Consider the following 20,892-nt stretch of genomic DNA (forward strand, 5'->3'; position numbering starts at 1 on the left):
TTTAAGAAATTACTTGTTTCTTACTTCTTGGGCTCATTTTAAAATGTTGGTTGTGCTTGTATGTCATTGTGATGAAACCATGGTCTAGCAGAAGTGTCTTTGACTACTAACATAAACATCCTTGGTCATGGGTTTGAACCCAGCCAGTGCTTAAATTTTGAGTACAAATCATCAGTATCAATGACTGAAGACTCCTGGAATAAGGAGTCACCCTCATTCTGTCAATGGCCTTGTCAAAGAGGCAGAATCACAGACAGAGTTTCATAACAACCTATTGCCTTTGGGGTGGGATGTTGTCCTTAAAAAAAGAATAATCTGCAATGATGAAGACAGTGCTACTGCATTAGAAACAATGAGGGGGTGGGGCTGCCAAGGGGAAGGTAACCATGAGAAAAAGATTGTATAAACAACCCAAAGGATGCATACTAAAATTCAGAGCATGAGAAGCCAGACATTTGAACATGGTAGAGAAACTAGAAAATCTGAAAAGGAAAATGCCAAGGTTCAGTCTAAATGTAGTGGGGCCAGTGAAGTTGAAATGAGAGAAGAAGAGAATTTCTGGTCAAATGAATATATGGTAATATCAATATCATCAGAAAATTGTATAACTTCAGTAGAATTCATTATGAATAGGAACATAGGGCAGAGAGTCAGATACAGGAAAAATTCAGTGATAAAAATTAACATCATTCTTTATTGAACAGCGCTTGTACTGACAGTGAATACACTGTCCAAAACTCATAAGAGGATGAAGTATACTTGGAAAGACCTGAAGATATGGAAATATTCCAGCTGGATTACATCATTGTCAGACAGAGATTCAGAAATCAGATAATCGATTGTAAGGCATACCCAGGAGCAGATATAAACTTGATCACAATTTAATAGTAATGAAGAGTAGGCTCAAGTTTAAGACACTCATCTGGAACAGTCTATGGGTAAGGAAGAGAGATATTGATTCCAACAAGCCCTGGAGCATTGTTCAGTCCTGATGATTTCATTTGATTCTCAATGCTACTAAAGGTAATATCTGTATCAACGATACAGGAAAAAACTGATTGCTACTTACCGATAAAGAAGATAGATCAAGTTGCAGACATGCATGATTAAAAGACACTCACATAAAGCTTTTGGGCACAGCCTTCAGCAAAAAGAAGAGGCACACACACAACATTCACACCCATACACAATCAAGCAAACCTCATGCACACATGACCACCAACTTCAGCACCTAAGGCCAGAATACCATGTCACATGGGATGCAAGCAGCAATCTAGATGTTGTGGGGAGGGGAAGGGATAGTAATGCACAGATTGGGAGAGAGATGAATGCTGTCTGGTGAAGCAGTCAGGGACAACATTGGCAACAGGTGGAGCATGATGAGGCTGTGGGCATGGATGTGGGGAAAGGAGTGGGGAAAGACAGGTGGATGTGTTGGCAGAGTGCTGCAGACAAGCAGGGTGGGAGATGAGAATGGGGAGGAGATGATAGGACAGAGGGGGTGGAGACTGCTGTATGGAGGGTGTGTGGACAGTATCTCAGACAGGATGTTCCTCATTCCAGGCCACGATGATACGTAATCAAAGCCCTGGTGGAGGATGTGGTTCAGTTGTTCCTGTCTGGGGTGGTACTGAGTGAGGAAGAGGACACTTAATTGTGGCTGGTTTTTAGGAGTGGTGGGATGATTGGGGTTGTGGGGGAAAATGGCATCGGGATCTGTTTGTTGACTAGGTCTGGGGGAATGTGCCAGTCTGTGAAAGCCTTGGTGAAACCCTCACATAATGCACAAGGGAATTTTTATCATTGCAGGTACGCTGTCTCTGAGTAGCGATGCTACATGGGAGGGATTTATTGATGTGAAAGGGATGAAAGCTGTCAAAATACAGGCACTGTTGGTGGTTGGTTTGTTTAATATGGAAAGAGCTGTGGACAGAGCAATCAGAGAGGAGAAAGTCAACATCTAGGAAAGTGGCACATTGTGTTGACGAGGATCACGTGAAGCGGTTGAGAGAGAAGGTGTTGAGGATGTGAAAGAATGAAGAGATGGTGTCTTGGCCCTGGGTCCAGATCATGAAGATATCATCAATGAACCTGAACCAGACTAGGGGTTTGGTGGTTTTTGAGGTTAGGATGGTCTCCTCTAGATGTCCCATAAAAAGGATGGCATAGGAGGGTGCCATGTGGGTGCCTACAGTTGTCCCTTGGATTTGTTTATATATCATCCTGTCAAATGAGAAGTAGTTGTGGGTTAGGATAAAGTTAGTAAGTTGTATGAGAAATGAAGTAGCGGGTTTGGAGTCTGAAGGACATTGGGAAAGATAGTGTTCAATAGCAGTAAGTCCATGGGCATGAGGGATGTTGGTGTATTGGGAAGTGGCGTCAACAGTGACAAGTAGGAATCCACGAGTTAAAGGGGTGGGAATGGTGGGGAGTTGGTGACAGAAGTGGCTGGTGTCTTTGAAATGGGAGGCTAGATTATGAGCCTTGTCAGCTTGCTGCTTGCATCCCACATGACTTTGCATCCCAGCTTGAGATGCTGGAGTTGGCAGTCATGTATATGGGTGAGAGGTGTGTGTGTGTGTGTGTGTGTGTGTGTGTGTGTGTGTGTGTATGTGTGTGAATTATGTGTATGTGTCTCTCTTTACTGATGAAGACAGTGGCTGAAAGATTTATAAGACTGTCTTTTATTTGTGCCTGTCTGCAACTTGATGTGTCGTCTTTTTGGTATGTAGCAATCTGTCTTTTCCTACATTGTTGATATTCCTTCTTGGAGTTTTCATTGTTGAATATCTATGTCAGTCATCTCTGCAGTGGTGTGAGAATTAAATTCAGACAATAATCTTGTGTTTTCTTTGTAAAGGAACATTTGAAAATGGAGTTCATCATTGCTGACTTTGCTTTGCTACACTGAATTCCAATTCTTGTCTCATCCACAAGTGTCTGGACACTAACCTCTGTGCCACTGACAGCCTTTATTTATGAGCATGATTTCTTCAGGTTTTGTGAAAGATCTTGCAATAACATTCTGCTATGGTTGCCATTGAAAGCTTCAAATTTTGCTGGTTGGCAGAGAAACACAATGCATGAAGAATTTTTCTGCCGATACCCCTATTCTTTGTTTTACACCAACTGTGCAGTAGTCTCTGTACCTCTGGAAGTTTCTTTATAGTCACTATACACCAAGGTGGATCCCTTCCCACATGAACATATCTTTCCAGTACATGGTCAGCTGTTCTTTTATACTCCAGCTCCTGTCTTGAGCTAAAAGTTTCAAATTTCTCATTGAAATAGGACACTACTGCTTCTTTATCTGTTTTATTGAACATATAAATCTTTCTGCTTACTTAAGTTATCCTTTGTATCTTGGTAATCACAGTAACTACAACTGCCTCATGGTTATTAATACTAGTTTCAATTTGGACTCCCTCAAAGAGGTCAGATCTATTCATTGTCTTTAGATTAAACACATGAGTGGGGTTTCAACTACCTGTTTTAGGTAGCTTTCATAAAAGGCATTTTGTAATGTTTTGCAGGATATCTCATCAAGCCCAACACTAACAAAACCGTATTGATCCCACCTGACTGCTTTATGATTAAATTCTCATCCTGTAATTACAGTATGACTGAGGGACTTACACACAGGGTGATTATAATTAAAGTTAAACTTTCAAAATGCTGTAGAAATAACACCACTGGTCAGAATAACATCAAATTGCAATGGAATATTATAGGAATAGGGGGAAAATGTATGGCAGAAGAAAAAAAATAGTGTGAAAATTGGTCAATAGATGGTGCTGTATGTGTCAGAGTACATAAATGAAAACACCTGTCATGTGCATGATCCATTAAAGTTCGTATAAATACGCAGGGTACACAGCTTTTCTTCCTTTTGCGTCTGTCACATTTGCCATTACTATCTCTATGTAGGATCATGTTCTGCTTGTAAAGCTGTATCACAAGTATGATGACTGTGCATACGTTGCTCTACAGAATTTCATGATGCTGAAAGGTTTAAAAAAGTCATTGGTCTGACGACTGTCGTTGGTGTGGAGAAAATGATTCAGAAATTCAAAAAGACAGGTTCTTTTGATATGCAACCTGGTAGAGGGAGGAAAATATTGATTTAATGTCAGTGGAAGCAATGGACACAGCAGTGCAGGGGGAGACAAGTGGTGGTGTGCAAACGTATAGTGCACGGAGAATTGCCAGAACACTGGACATACCCATCAGCATGGTGCATAAAATCCTACAAAACTTCCTTTTTTGCTATCCATTCAAAATTACCCATGTGCACAAGTTTCTTTCTGTTGACCTGCCAGCAAGAGAGATCTTTGCTTTAGAAATTCTTGCTTGCATGGAAGTAGACAATGATTGGCCATGGAACAGTTTGTGGACAGACGAAGCCCACTTCCATCTGACAGGATAGTCAATATACAGAATAGTCAAATATGGCCCATGGAAAATCCACTCATAAATCAACCAGTATCACTTCATCCTGAGAAGGTCACTGTGTGGTGCGGGTTTATGGCATCATTTATCATAGGGACATATTTTTTCAAAAAGACAGGTGCTTCCAGTTCTGTTACCTATACCATTACTGGTAAGCACTGTGAGCATCTTTTGCACAATCATGACATTCCACCTCTCCAACAGCATAAATGTGGTCATTTTCTGCAAGAAGGTACACTTCTGCACATTGCAAATCCAGTTAAGCAGCTGCTGAGGCATCATTTCAGAAATGCTAGAATTATCAGTCATCATTTCCCTATAGCCTGGCCATCCTGATCACCTGATATTAATGTGTGTGACTTCTGGCTGTGGGGCTATCTGAAAGATGTTGTGTTCAGTGTTCCAACTGCAAACTTAGCTACATTGAAGACACGCATTGCACAACACTTCTGAACATGACCCCAGAAACACGTCAATAATTTGTGGAACATGCTGTTTCTCAATTTCAACTTGTTGCAGAAAACAGTGGACAGCATATTGAACATGTTTTGCACCAGTCATACGGAAGTTAATAATCCAATTTCATTTTGACAGATGTCTTTTTATGTGGTTTTTAGCCTCAGGACAATTAGAAACCGATTTTTCCCATCTGATGTGAAACGATGTTGTCATGGTGGATGGGCTTATGTAACTGATAGCATCACACCTGTACACCCATGTGCACTGAGCAGTACAGTTTGTTTAATGTCAGACATACACCTTAGGCATTGTTGTATGATTCATTTGTCATTTGTAGTTGACCACTGTTAAATTATGATGCTTACAGTGCCATCTATTGCTACATTTTGTAACTATTTATCTTTCTTCTGCCATACGTTTTCTCCCTTTTCTGATAATATTATGTTGCAATTTGACATAATTCTGACCAGTGCTGTTATTTCTACAGCAGTTTCAAAGTTTAACTTTAATTATAATCATTCTGTACCAGTGAAATGAGGTTTTCTCTAAAGTTGCTGGTTACTTCAGGAGGTGAGTCTGTTGGTGAGTAGAAGAATCCAAATATAATGTTATGCTCATTCCTGATATTGAGTGTTTCCCAAACAATCTCACATGCTTCTTCAGTTTCCATCTCAGGGGCTTGGAGTTTCTAATTTGCCAAGACAAATACGCAGTTTTCATTTCTCAGTGTGGTAGACTTCAATTTCATTACAGGAGACAGGAAAATGCAGGCAGTCTACAAAGGGAACTGAAACCAATTATGTGTCTTGTCATAGAATACTGTGAATGGTCTTGAAGCAGCCATTCTTCCTACATTCCATATGCGGTTGGAGCAGAAAGAAAGCATTATGTGTTGTACAATGCTAACTACCCTCTGCCATGCGCCCACAGTAGTTTACAGTATATTCATATAATTGTAGGTGTAAATTTTTGTGGACATGACTCTGGCTGCATACAGTAATGGAGTGACAACCATAATTACACACTATGTGATAATCAACTTCCTATTGAACTATCAATTTGTGAACACAATAAATGCTTGTCAGACATATTCTCTTTCTGTTTTTACTTCTCTCTCTATCTCTCTCTCTCTCTCTTTCTCTCTCTCTCTCTTTCTCTCTTACCCTCTCTTTTTCTTTCTAAGCATTAGTCCACAGAAAGTGATAGACAGTTAGTGTCTTCCTGATGCTGAAGCCATTTTATTGTTAAATATTGGAGAAACTAAAGCAGAAAGGTGACAAAAAAGCTGCTAAAAATGTCTACTTGTAATTCTCAGTGATGCTGTATGCTAAAAAGTAAATAATTGACCAAGAGATCTGACAGAAACATTCACTTTCAGCATTATGTCAAGTTATGCCCCAGTAACGAATAAAGCAAATGTACTTCCTGACCATACCAACAGATATTGAACAGAATGATATACTCATAAATCAATTATCATTAAGTGTGACATAGGTAAAATACCTGAGTTTGGTTCACATACCTAATGGACCCAGGCGATAATTAATAGTCACAGCAACAACTCCAGCTTCCACAAAGTAGTCAGGACCATACGTTATTCCTGCCCCATTTACAAAACCTCCTCCATGTATGAATACCATCACTGGTCTCAGGGTGGTTGTTCCAGTTGGTAACTGTAAAATCAGTTTAAAATTTATTTCCACAAAGTATAAAGACTAATCATAAAAATTAAACAATGTAACCAGGCATCAGTAAATTCAATAACATTACCCCAGTAGCTGAAAAACCCTATGACAGACAAGACCAACCACTGGTACAAAAGAAATAATAGTAGAGCCGATCGTAAAGTTTCTGTTCGAGGGCATACCGTGCAGAATTGGTATGCCAATAAGACAAAATCCCTATGAGCACTGAAGCAATCATCCCATTGATGCACCAGGTAGAAGACAGTCATTTAGTGAAATGTCATGTCTTGCTGCATGAAAAAGTCCATAACTGCGTGCTGCATACCCTCATCCAACAGGAATCACTGACCCTTCAAGGCATTATATAAGAGGCCAAAGGCATATTAACAGCCTGTGAGAAGATTAGGGCTACATGATGGATGTTTGAGCGTCTTCCACATGAGTTGGCATAACTTCTGTGTTACAACATTTGTGATACGGGGACACACATTACTATGAAGCACCAGCACTCTTCGGCGCACCATTGCACAGTGGTAGTTTTTGACAGATGTGTTTCCCCATACACATTCTTCATGCTCCAGTGGAAGTCTACCAGTGTTTATCCTTTGGCCGCCAAGAAAAAAATATCAGCACACTGATCCTGTTGGACACATTTGGTAATAATGTTGCCATAGTTCACATTTCCACATTTACTGTATGCACTTCAGAAAGACACGAATGCCACACCAATCCCTTTCCTGCATGTCAGAGTCATACCTCACTGCACATATGCTGCACCAAAGTCCTCAAATGGAGACCTTTTGATTGCTCCTTAAGGTTCCAGAAGAGCAACAATTAAACTGAAAATGCCAGGAAAAGGCAACTCATCAATGGACTAAAATATAAGAGAACAGGCATTTTACTGACTACATTAGACTTTCTGAAGCCATATTTTTCTTTAAAAAAAAGGGTATGAAGACAGGAAAACAAATGGCATCATCAAAGTAAGACAATGACAGTGTAGTCTGTTGTCAAATCAGAGTCCGATGTTAACACTCCGGCAGGAGGACTCACTGTCATCACATGAGCAGGCGCACATTGTATAATTTACAACATGGTCATTTGTCAGTAAAAACAAACTTGTCTTAAACAAATTATTATATTTACTGAAAAAAAAACCAGTTCATATTCACTATCTTCAACATTGATAATGAAAACTTTTGCTCTTTTAATTCTTTAAATAATAATTTAGCCAGATTTTTGACATATGTTCACTTTTGTTACACCTTTCACAGACAATTTGTTTGCGAAGTAAATACAGCAATTTTCAGAAAAATAAAAAGGTAACCAATGGCCATCTCCTTGCAATTCTTAAAATGGAGTATCAGGTACACATTTCAGCTACAACATCAACTCCATCTTTTGTCATATTGTACTCAATTATGTTTTCAGGTTTGTGTGTTTCTTCATCCACTGTCGCCACGTCATGCACAGCAGACAAAAGTGTGATAGCACAGTTTTCATAAGGAACATATGAAACTAAGTTCTTATCCTACTGAAATCCAAACATTGCACTTCCAGTTTCTTTTGTTTTGGTTCGGAGAAATTATGGAAGAATTTGACATCTGTTCCATTGTACCAATGCAAGTGATAATCTTCTGCAGCAAATATTCAGAAAGGAGGTAGCTATTGTACCAATTTTCAGCTGTAAGGTTCCTGTTAGAATTTTCTATAGGCACCACATAACTTTTCACTATGTCCTTAGGAGTATTAGACACCTGATATTGTCCTTTGGTTGAATGCTGCAATAAACCTCCAGATTACTTCAATAAAACGTTTTTGCATCACACAGAGAAAACCTTTTTGTCCTGTATTTAGCTGGTATGTACTGAATCTATCTACAGCAGTCTCCGGAGGGGTGAAGCATTTCATCTATCGTGGTGAATTGACCAGACTGTAAGAATATTGACAGTTAGCAGCAAAAAGATCCAATACTAATTGCAGCTAACGTATCAGTTCTTCTCCTGCCACTCCTCATTCCCATATCAACAAATTGCATACAACTTAGAAAAAACAGAAACCTATTATTGTAATGCACTGCAGTCCTAAGCAGTAGCATTCCTGTTCTGTCTGCTGCCCAGAGTTCCAGTACGTTAGCATGAAGGCATTTTCTTCTTCTTAAAAAAAAAAAATCCTGAACACAGCCATTATTTCATCGCTTTATTTCCTCTTTTGTGTGAGAATTGATGTGTATCTCACTGTTTATTTATATAGGTATTGGTATAGTTTATGATTTCATCAATAAAGTCAAGGTCAATTACTTTCAAAAAAAGCACTAACTTTATCAGTCATACCCATCACATATCTCTTTGGATCTGGTGGAATTTGCACAATGTTTTTTCTGTTGCTTTTTAATGTTTTAGCACACTCACTTTTACACCAACGTGAAACTGTATTTTCAATAGAGGATACTCATACATCTGCTGTCTCTTTGGATCATCACCATCCTCACCTTCAAGTTCAGATTCACTGGCATGGTTCTATTCAGTGTCTTCATCACTCAAATCTACTTTACTTTTCTCCAAGTCTGAAAAGTCTGGATGGACTTTATCATCACCTTCTTCGAGCAGTTTGGAAATTTCTTCGTCTGATATACCCTTTGAATTGGAACAAAACATCAAAGAACTGAACTGAATAAACACATTCAGATGTCAGTGTATCAAAGTAACATTTAACATGCATCCATAAAAACTAAAAAAACAATGAGCAGGTATAATTAACGTTTTAGTACATTTTCCTCTGCACATTGACAGCTCGAACAAAACTTCCAACTGTAATACCAGCAGACACACGTAATTTTTACAACATTCGACACATTGTTGCATACAATTCAGAAAACAAACTGAGAAAGCTAACCAAATAAACTGAAGCCACTTTAACGAGAAAACATTGACAATGGAATACATGGCAGCAATGGCACAATAGCCCAAGGTTAAGGCATCAATTGGGCATGAATCAAATTAGGATAAAATAGTCAGAGGGGTTTTCCTGCTTTGATCACATAGGGACCAGCATGTGAAATAAACACAAACACCCTTTCATGTGCAGAATATTCTGTAAATATTTTTCTAATACCCTCATTCACAAATCTGGTGATCGTAGAATGATTTACTTTTCCAAGTTCTCTGCAGGCTGCTAAATAAGAGGAAGAAAGCTCTTCTTTTAGAGCACCAACAATTAAACTTACAGTGTAATGGCCACAAGTGTCTGCAGTTTTGTCAGCTGAAATCCAGATAATGCTGTCCTTGAGTTCATTGTGTATTTCTTCCAGAATATTTATGTAAATTGTTGGTACGTAATTTTAATGCAATGTTGATTCATCTGAAATATTTTGATTTAAGTAATATTTTCACAGGAAGCATTTGAGGATAAGGTTTGTTTGTTTGTGGAGAGGAATATTGCATGCAATGAATGCTTCATATAGATCCACGTTAAACCAACTATTTTGGTTACCTATGGACAAATCGCTGCTACTGCAACTCGCTGTTTTCAGAAGTTGTTGTCGTGGTCCTTTCTTCTGCATTCGTGTGATGTGAAGACTTGTTTTGACATGCTGGTCTATTTGAAACTTTTTGTTGCATGAAACGCTTTTCTCACAAACTCAACAATATAAAACAGTTCCATCATGTGTAAATGTTGCAGGATGGTCAGCATGGTGCACAACATGTTACACACTACACGTCGTAAACATGTTAACCTGTGTACAGGTAAATAGAAAGCTAAACTGAAACAATGGACATGTGACTAAAAGCTTGCTTAGTTTAGTTGTTGCCAGTGTGTATGGTATGACAGCAGAGGGGATTAACAAGTGGCGCGGGCACAGGACCATTGACTCTGTCTGCCTGTTCCTGTTCCTTTTCTGTATGGATTTTTCTAGGCAATGGCCTCCCAGTTAGCAACTGCATGCAGTTCTAGTTTCCAGTCAATCTGTGAGGCATCAAACCTAGATTGAGCTTGAGACTGCCCGTCAAAATTTTTAAAGTGTTGTAAACATGAAGTGAAAATATGTGTCATCACTAGTTTTTAGTTAAAGTATGCAATAATGGGTGAAAAGGGGCCAAATATGCAAATGCATATGTAACATGCAACATGCATATAATATGGTCTCTATTTATTAGTACTGTGTGGAAGGTCATTAATATACAACATGAATAGCAAGGGCCCAACACACATCACTGGGGTGCACTCAAAGTTACTTCTACATCTGATCACGACTCTTCACCCAAGATAACATGCTGTGTCCTCCATACCAAAGAGTCCTCAATCCAGTCACAGAATTCACATGATACCATATATGATCACACTTTTGACAATAAGCAAAGGTGTGGTACTGAGTCAAATGCTTTTCGGAAATCAAGAAATAGTGCCTTTACCTGCTTGCCTTGATCCAATGCTTTCAGTATATTATGTAAGAGAAGTGCGAGTTGGGCTTCACATGATCAATGTTTTCAAAATCCATGCTGCCTGGCTTTGAGAAAGTCATTCTGTTCAAGATATCTCATTACGTTTGAGATCATAATATGTTCTAAGATTCTACAGCAAATAAATGTCAAGGATATTGGACAGTAGTTTTGTGGATCACTTCCACTTCCATTCCTGTAGACAGGTGTGACCTGTGCCTTTTTCCAAGAACTGAGCGTGGTTTATTGTTCAAGGGATCTATGATAGATTATAGTTAGGAAACGGGCTAACTCAGCCACACTTTAAGTTTAGAATCTGACAAGGATTCCATAGGGGTCTGGAGCTTTGTTCAGTTTTAACGATTTCAGATGTTTCTCATCACCACGGACACTAATACTTATATCACTCATCTTTTCAGTGGTACAAGGATTATAATGGGACAATTCTGGATTTTCCTTTGTAAAGGAACATTTAAAAACAGAGTTAAGCTTTCAGCTTTTACTCTGCTACCCTCAATTTCAGTTCCTGTTTCATTCGTTAGAGTCTGGATGCTAACTTTGGTGCCACTTTCAGCCATTATATATGATCAGAATTCTTTGGGTTCTGTGAAAGACCACTTGACAATATTCTGCTACAGTAGTCATTGAAGACATCATGCATTTCTTTCTTGACAGCCAAACACGTTTCATTCAGTATCCCTCTATCTATAGCCCTATGCTTTGTTTTACATCTATTATGCAGCAATCACTGTTTCATTAGAAGTTGATTTACAATGACTGTATACCATGGAGGTTCCTTCCTATTATGAAGTGTTCTGTTGCCAATGACACAAACACTGCATTATTGATGATATAAACATTGCAATATATAGCAAATCAAGTGTAGTCTTAGAAAGGTCAGCTAATAAAATATTTGTGGATATTAATCACTGGTTCCTAGCCAATTCTTTGTCACCAAACTTTGAAAAAACACGCTACATGCAGTTTCGAACTTGTAAGGGGTGTCCCACAAGTATATACCTAAAATATGATGACAAGCAGATAGAAGAAGTGGACAGTGTTAAATTCCTGGGATTACAGCTTGATAATAAATTCAACAGGGAGGAGCACACCACAGAACTGCTGAAGCATCTAAACAAATCTCTATTTGCTATGCCAATTCTGTCAGACATAGGGGATATAAAAACGAAAGGGTTGCCACACTTTTCTTACTTTCACTCCACAATGCTGTATGGGATTATTTTTTGGTGCAATTCATCAAGCCAAGCTAAAGTTTTCTGGCCACAAAAACGTGCAAAAAGAGTTATATAATTGTGAAGACACAAGGATTTAAAGTCATGTAATCTGTTTAAAGAACAGGGACATATTTTGTTTTGTTACTAACTTGTGCACAACGGCCATGAGCAGTTCGGAAAATCTGTTTACTATTTACGAAATAAGTGAGGAAGCGTGGAATAAACCATTTTCCTGTAACAAAACAACAAGAAAAGGCATGAGTTGTGCAAAGTGTAAGGGGAATTCAATTACTCATATGTAAATACAATGAATAGAGTGAAAAGCTGGAAATGTAGTGATTGTTTTCGTACAGAACATGACGATATGGACAAAATAAAAACAGACCTGTTAACAACATGTTTGTGAGAAAAGTTAAAGAATGAGCTCAGAATAGTAAGAAAGGAACTTAAGTATTTGAAAACAATTATACGTGTACTAACAAACGAACTACAGAAGTAAGAATCAGTCAAAGAAGAAATGTGTATTTACTACAGATTTGAGGCATCCAACATAAAACATGATTCACAACACAGTGTGGATACCACAACACAGAACGCAGTTCAAAAAGGAGAGCAATCTAAGGGTGCAGCAATGAAAATGGAAACCTTTGCTCCTGAGAGTGACTCAGTGAGTAGGAGATGCAAAATATTCATTGCCTCTGATAGCCATGGCAGAGTCTGTGCAAGAAACATTTTAAACTTAGCTTCAAATAAATATGATGTTGAAGGGAAAGTGATACCAGGTGCCCCCACTAGTGTAATATTTTAAAAAACGCAATGACCTGCATAATCTGACAAATGAAGATTTTGCAGTTATTTGGGCAGGAGCAATGACGTAGCAAAGAAAGAAGCCAACTTGACAATTCCTTCACTACATAAAGCCTTGTCTGCATTGCAAAATACAGATGTGATTGTAGTTGGTGTACCACACAGACCTGCCTGAATGGTCTTGTGTAAACCAAGAAATTCAATCAAAAAAAAAAAAAAAAAAAAAAGGTGAAAGGCTTCCATAACACTTGTTTTGTTAATATTCCTAGTAACAAGGAGCTATATACAGCACATAGACAGCACCTAAATGCAACTGGTAAAGAACTAATTGCCACAAGTATTTATGAATCAGTGGAAACAAACCTTAAATGGAAGGATACTGCAGTCTCACACAAAGAATCAGTGAGAATTGTTACTGACACAACTCCAGCACAAATAACAACAGAATCCTTAAAAGTGAATTCTGTATGTGTGGAGAGGACAATTACTCAAGAAATAAATATACCCTTGAGATCAGTGCAAAAGTTAGAAGAAGCAGCAAATGATATGGCAGGAAAGAAGACACCATATAAGAAGAGAGGACTACTTGCAAAAAGAAGAATGGCAACTCAAGCTCAAGGAATTAGAATACCAACAGGTGGAATACTGCAGTCAACCTGATGAAAGAAACCACAACCAATGGACCAGGATTTTTGGTGGGATCAGTGGTGGTTTCACAGAAGAAAGCAGTTAACAAACCAATTCATCAAGTGGATGAACAGGTATGTGACTATCGTAACACAGATGATCACAGTGCATCAAGATTAAAGACATTAACTGAACCTACAATTTCGAATATAGAGTCAAATTGCTCTCAGAGGAATACAGACAGAAACAAACTACTTACTTTTCTACAAGTTAAAAAAAATATGTTGTATTAAAAATAAGATTTTAGAATTAGAACATTTATGTAACACTGAGCATGTAGATGCTATATATGTATCTGCACACTGGTTAACCCAAGAACAAGTAAATATGTTTGTTCCCCAATGGTATGTTGTGGGAGACATGATATGTACAAATCAGAGAAAGAATGGTGGTGCTGAAATTTTTATGAAAGAAGGAATAAAGTTTTCCAGAATTGATGTATCTATGTACTTCTCAGAACTAGAAGGGGAGTTTAGTTGTGTAAAACTAGTGTATGAAAATTTAGTGGCAGTTAGTCTATATAGGTCACAAGATGGTGATGTAAATTTGTTTATTGAAAAATGTGAATTAATAGTTAAAAAGATATTGAAGAGTAAAACAAGAATTGCTGTATGTGGTGATTTCAACATAGAAATGTTAAACACACAGAGGTCAGTTGCTTTGACATTTTTGAATATGCTAAGATCATTAGACCTCTATTGTACAAATAACCATGCCACCTGTAAGAATGCCTGCATAGACAATATTGTTGTGAATTTCCATAGGGAAGATTTTACAGTCAGACATCCAGGAAGTGGACTTGCAGATCGTGAGCCACTACTCCCTACACTCTGTAAGAGGCAGCCAGTTAAAACTGAAGAACCTAAAGTAGTAACGGTACGAGGACAAAAGGAAGATTACATAAGTATGTTTGTTGATAGATTAGAAAGTGCGGATTGGGACTTTATATATAATTGTCAATCTGGAAAAAAGGAAGCCGAAATTACCTTTGATAGCTTCTTTAAAAAGTGCACAGATTTATGCTATCCTTGCTCACCAGTAAAATATACATATATATTAGGTATCCAAGCAAAATGAAAAAGAAAAGTCTGAACTCGTTTACAGAAGAGCTATCAGAAATTAGAGGACAATGGACCTTGTTGGTACACCACTGCCTGTTAACCTGGTATTTCAATGGAGGGCTGTCACAGCTGCTGATGTTATAAAAGCTGTATCCAAATTTTCAGGTTCTAAAAGTATGGACTGTTATTGGTTATCAAATAACATAATTAAAAAGACAATACACTAAAATGCCAAACCATTAGCTTTTATTTTTAATAAATGTGTAGAATTTGGAGTTTTTCCAGATGCGCTTAAGGTATCAAAAGTGGTCCCAAACATCTTCCCCAAATATACAGACCAGTCTCCATTATTCCAATATTCTCAAAGATATTCGAGACACTGATACACACACAAATAAGTAGCTTTTTGAAAAACACAATATCCTATGTAGCAACCAGTTTGGTTTTCACAAAGGGAAAAAAAACACAACAGGGGCCATCTTGGAAATCATTGACCAAACCTTAACAGCTGTTGAAAACGATAAAATGGTATCACTGGTGTTATGTGACCTAAGCAAAGCTTTTGATTGCATTCCTGTTGATGTACTGCTGGGGAAACTAGAGTTTTATGGGGTGAAAGGGAGCACTTTAGCTGTGATACATCCTTATTTAAGTAACAGAAAACAATTCGTTTCAGTCAGAAATGTAAATTCTTGCATAGTGGAAATCAGCACAGGTGTACCACAAGGGTCTATCCTCGGTCCCTTATTCTTCATTGTAGCTATTAATGATTTACCTAAAAACATAGCCCACCCTGTCGTGTGTTATTCTGATGATACAACATACTTTCCACACATCAGAACATTTCACACCTGAATAAACTAACAAAAGAAACTCTTGATAAGGCCCTTGACTGGTTTGCAGCCAATAAGCTCCAGTGCAATCCAGATAAAGCCCAACAACTTTTAGTGGGAACATCAAATGAAGTAGGAAATAAGGTGGTAAAACTCTTAGGTAATCACATTGACTGTAAACTCTATTGGGAGGAACATGTCAATCATGTATCTGAAATAATATCTACGGTGGCATACCTTGCCTTGAAACTAAGGGAGGTAGTGTGCTTGGAGTACCTTAGGGTGACATACCTTGGGCTATTCCAGTCACATAGTTCATATGTTTTGATTACATGGGGGCACTCCCCTTACATCAAGAACTTCTTGAAATGACAAAAAAACTCATATGCATAATATGTAAAAGAGGTCATAGGGAGCACTGTTGTCCTCTTTTTTCCAGACTCAGAATACTCACAGTTATAAACTTATACATCTGTGTGTCTGTACTCTATATTAAAAATAATATTTCAGAATTTATTGCCAGAGAGGAAATACATGAACACAACACCAGGGCTAAGGGTAATTTAGACATACCGTGCCACAGATTAGCAAGAACAGGAAATTCCCACAAAGTAAACCCACTCAAAATGTTCAATAAACTGCCTTTCATATTCAGTCTATGGATACAATTGTTTTAAAAACTAAGTGGTACAGCTGGCTGTCAGATCATCCATTCTATGACATTAAAGAGTTCTTTGAGATGCCTGTGGAGGAGTATTTAAAAGTTGTCTGTAGTTAAATTTATTATTGTGTGCTGTGGTTAATCATGTGTAATTACATAGTGTATACAATAAACAATACAATAGTATATTATGTTATATTATGGTATAGCTTATTGCATTAACTTTTAGAAGCTATCCTGGTGTAATTTGGTACACTGTTGTGCTTGAAATGTATTCTATAATGTACTAATATTTGTTTATTTTCTTTATTCTGTATGTACTAGTACATCCTGTATGACAAAGCCAATATCATTTTAAAATGATCTATGGTGAATAAACTTCTTGATTCTTGATTTAGAATGATTTCCAGGAACTGGTGTCAGCCATCCTTTAAATTTGAGCTTATTCTCCCATTTCTTCTTGTATTTTTGCGTGTAGCGCATTTTCACCATACTTGGCACAACACAGAGAAACGACTGTTAAACCGAATTCCAGAATTTGTAAGATCATAACATATTGATAACTAAACGCAAGTGATAAACTGTCACAGATGGTCAATCAACCCATGATTATATTCATATACATGGAGTCTCATTCTCAGTTTGTTTGTGACCAAGCAGTGATCAGAAAACTGATGTTAAGGAGAAGACAACAATAAAAATGTAATTTATTGTGACCATTAACGATTCACTTCAAATATTTAGAAATATTCTTTAGAATATTACTCACACTTGTTGACTAAGTGCTTACAGTAGTGTCTTTTTTATACTGTAAGTAGCTGCACATCACCAGTGTACATTTTGTTAGGACTGAAGTGTTATTATTGGACTGACAGTTCTCAAAAGAACTTCAACCAACATCCTGAAATGTTGTTTATTTGGTTGTTATAGATCAATGTAAACTGCAGGTACCATAGTTCTTCAAATATGTTCACATGACAAAACAAACAATTCAGTTACCCTCATCCAAATATATACAGTAGACCTTACTGTCAAAAATGCTTAAGATAAATAATTAAATTTTGCTGAAGCTGACCTAACAATCTTACCTCAGGTGTATATACATTCAGAAACAGGCAGTCTTCCTGTCCTCTATCAGCTCCAGTATCCAATTGGACACACATTGAGCCAGCTGCTAAAGCATCTCTTACACCATCCCATGGTTCCTTGGCCACAGGGGGCTGGAAATATTCAATAAAATGTATTCAACAGTGCAATTAATACATGTTAAGTCTCCTAAAGCATTAGGTCTGACAAGATGAAATATTAAAACAGACATTGTTTGTAAACAATAAATATACTGAAAGCATTACTAAAATATTTCATTTCAGGTCAGTACCAATGATATTTATTTTTATTTATTATATAAGCTGAAAAAAAGGAAGATGAAGTCTGATGCATTATCACAAACAGGGATTTCAACCATGACCTTGTCAAGTCAGTAAGAGTATTGTCTATGGATGGCAGAGTTCAGGGTACACATTCAACTCCAGCACACAGTTTCAGTTCATCAGGAAGTTTCAAAAGAAGTATATGCCTAGTCAGAGAGTGAAAGGTCCATTTTGGATATTACCAATATTTCAGATCCTCTGGTTCAGAGAAACACATTATAGTGACTTACATTAGGTTAACCAATGACTATTTACTATAAGTTATTTTTGTAAGTTCTAAAGGCTCTATTGAACAACTTAGTAAGACTCACTTTTTCTATAATTTTCTTATGCTAATAAATTATACATACTAGTTGGCTTCTGAAACAAAGATGATTTACTATGAACAATTGTTTTTGTACAATAAAAATTCATCCTAAATATGACACCATTTATTGACTGATTGATTTCTTTATTAATCCTGTAAACATGTCATCATTAAAAACATTGAAAAATTAACAGCTTAAAAATAATTTCTTACACAAAAATTGACAATAAATTTTCTTTTAATATAATTACATTTGTTTTTAGTCTTAAATTCATATTATTTCCATATATATATTATAACACAGAACTTCTTAGATTAAGTAATCTGTTTCAATTCAGATACTTCATTATCATATAAAAATTTATTTAGTAAATATTTTGTAGTTCTCTTTTGAAAGAGCAGATAGTGTCCATGTCCTTTACAAACTGTGTTAATTTTCTATATAATTTGATGGCATGGTACAATAAACTTTTCTCAGTTCTAATTTTGTTTTTCTCTCTAGACGTAAGTTATAGCTATTTCAAGTTTCATAACCATGTACTAAATAAATTTCAACACAGCAGTCAGTATTTTTTTATGTTAAATTTGAAGTGCATAACGTACTGTAGTGATTCCATTATTAAGTATTTTTGCATTTACTTCCCACTTTAATTGATAGTCAACATGCATTCCAAGAAATTTTGTGCTTTCCTTACATTATATGAATTCATTATTTATTTTCAGTTCTTAAAATTTGTTTTTTTGTTTATGAGTAACATCAGAGTGCTCATTTTCTTTGTATTAAGTGTAATTTTATTGTTTACTGCTGAGTTATACACAGTGCTAAGTGTTTCTTCAGATTTCTCTCTTAATATTTGTGGTGGCTTGTCAGTGATCAGTACATTCGAGTTATTTGCAGACAATATTTTTTGCCCATCCCTGATGCTTTGTGGGAAGCCATTAATGTAAAGTAGGAAGAGAACTGGACCTAGCAGATTACACTGTGCCACTCCTGTATTAGGGTCAGAATTACGTTTTTCAATACAGTTAGATGTACTTGCTATATGTTTAATTTTCTAGGTATGATTGGACCCATTTTTCCATCCTGCCCCCTTTATTTCCAGTCCTTCTAACTTACTTAAAGTATTTTGTGATCCAAGACCAAGGAATATATCTGTCAAACAGTCCCATTTGTCCAATGCTTTTTGGACATGTTTAGTGAGGTATACTGTTGCCAGTTCAGTGTCTTTCCCTAATGGGATCCCAAATTGGTCATTGTAAAGTGGATTTTATTTACTGAAATAGCTCATAAATTCAGTCATTTAAATAGTTGCTATTATTTTTGCAAAACACAGCAAATCAAACCTGATTGAATGATTTATTTATAATGTTAAGTACTGGTGATGTTAGACTCTCGATGCAATCCTTAATCAGACAAATTTTAGTTCATCCAAAGCTTCTGAAACTTTATTTTTCACTTTGCAAACTGTTTATAGACTTACTCCTTTACCATGTGCTGTCACAACACTGAATGCAGTATGCATTTATTTTGTTTTATAATAGAAGAGGCTGTTTGAAACTTTTCCTGAAATCTGGGTTTCCTTGCTGAACTTGCCATTCTTACTTTAGTTTATTGATATTAAGAAAGACAGATAATTTCTCAGCTTCTCCAAAAAATGCATTTATATTAATAAATTTATTGTTACCTATGTGTTGGTACATGTTGCACAATAATGCAGGACTTGTGTCCAGTTGATTGGTGGGATAATTTTGTTTCTATCACTCTTTGAAGTACTTATGCTGCACATGTATCAAGAAGATGAACTGTAATATTGTGCTGTCATAAAAATCTTTATTTCAGACAAGTTACTCATAGCAGAAATTTACCCAAAGTTGATGAAGCTTTATGAGGAGTTTGCTTCTTTGTTCCCTATAGTTAAGGAATTGGTGATGATTCAGATGTGGCTTCATTGGGTAACTCCTTGAGTATAACAAAAACATGTCTCCCTGTAAACTACACAAAAGGTTTTTGTTTGAATTTTCCTAGCCAAACAAAGAATAAGAAGTGGAAAAATGAGGTACCAAATTGAGCAGCATGAAATCTAGCTTTGCAAAAGAACATTTAATCTGCTTGAAAATAATTTGGGTAATTAAGAAAAATTTGAGGGAAAATTGCACTATGGATTCTTGTCCAAATTTTCATAGCCAGACAAACAGTGGGAATTGAACAAATAGAGTATCAAATAGTTTGCAATAAAAAAATTGCCTGAAAGAAATTATGGTAATTATGAAAAGTTTAGTTAGTGATTTGAGTGAACATTGAAATATTTCACAAAAAGCTGCTGCTGCTTATGTAAATGAAGTGTCAAATAGTTCATCTCTTCAAGGCTTAGCTGTTTCATGCATTAAAAGTTGCATTTGTGTGATATTTAACTGTAAAAATGGCTTTGAATCGAGTACTGAATTGAGAACATTTTTTAATGGAAGATACTGTGAAAGCAAATGAGGTGCCAAAAAGATTGGCTCTTCCAGGTGTAGTTATTTTGCACTCAGGAAATTGGATTGGTATGATATTTGATTTATAAAATGGCTTGTTTCAAATCAAGTATTATATTTAATACGTTTCAAGAACAGATTTCTTAGCAAAACATGAAAATAAATTTTTGAAAAAAAAAAAAAGAAAGAAATTATTTTGTGAAGTGATATGTCTGACAAGAATTAAATTAAATAAATTAGAGAAACATTTGATGCATCTTTGAATGATTTTCAAAATCATCTACAGTAAATGAGGTGGCAATTGGGGATGCAAATTCTCTTACCTGATATTTGAAGGATTCTCTGAGGAAAAATTTTTGAGACT

General features: G+C 36.6%; 1 protein-coding gene across 1 annotated transcript in view; it reads right to left on the reverse strand.

Moving 5' to 3' along the window:
* The window catches only part of LOC126457386 (esterase FE4-like), a 105,999-nt gene that overhangs the window by 74,349 nt on the left and 10,758 nt on the right, over positions 1–20,892 (reverse strand). The window contains exons 2-3 of the mRNA XM_050093649.1: positions 17,405–17,536; positions 6,431–6,581 (exon numbers count right to left, since the gene is read on the reverse strand). Of these exons, the coding sequence (XP_049949606.1) occupies positions 6,431–6,581; positions 17,405–17,536 (283 nt within the window). The remainder of the gene's footprint in view (positions 1–6,430; positions 6,582–17,404; positions 17,537–20,892) is intronic.

The sequence above is a fragment of the Schistocerca serialis genome, chromosome 1, assembly GCF_023864345.2.
Source record: "Schistocerca serialis cubense isolate TAMUIC-IGC-003099 chromosome 1, iqSchSeri2.2, whole genome shotgun sequence".
Classification (NCBI taxonomy): Eukaryota; Metazoa; Arthropoda; class Insecta; order Orthoptera; family Acrididae; genus Schistocerca; species Schistocerca serialis.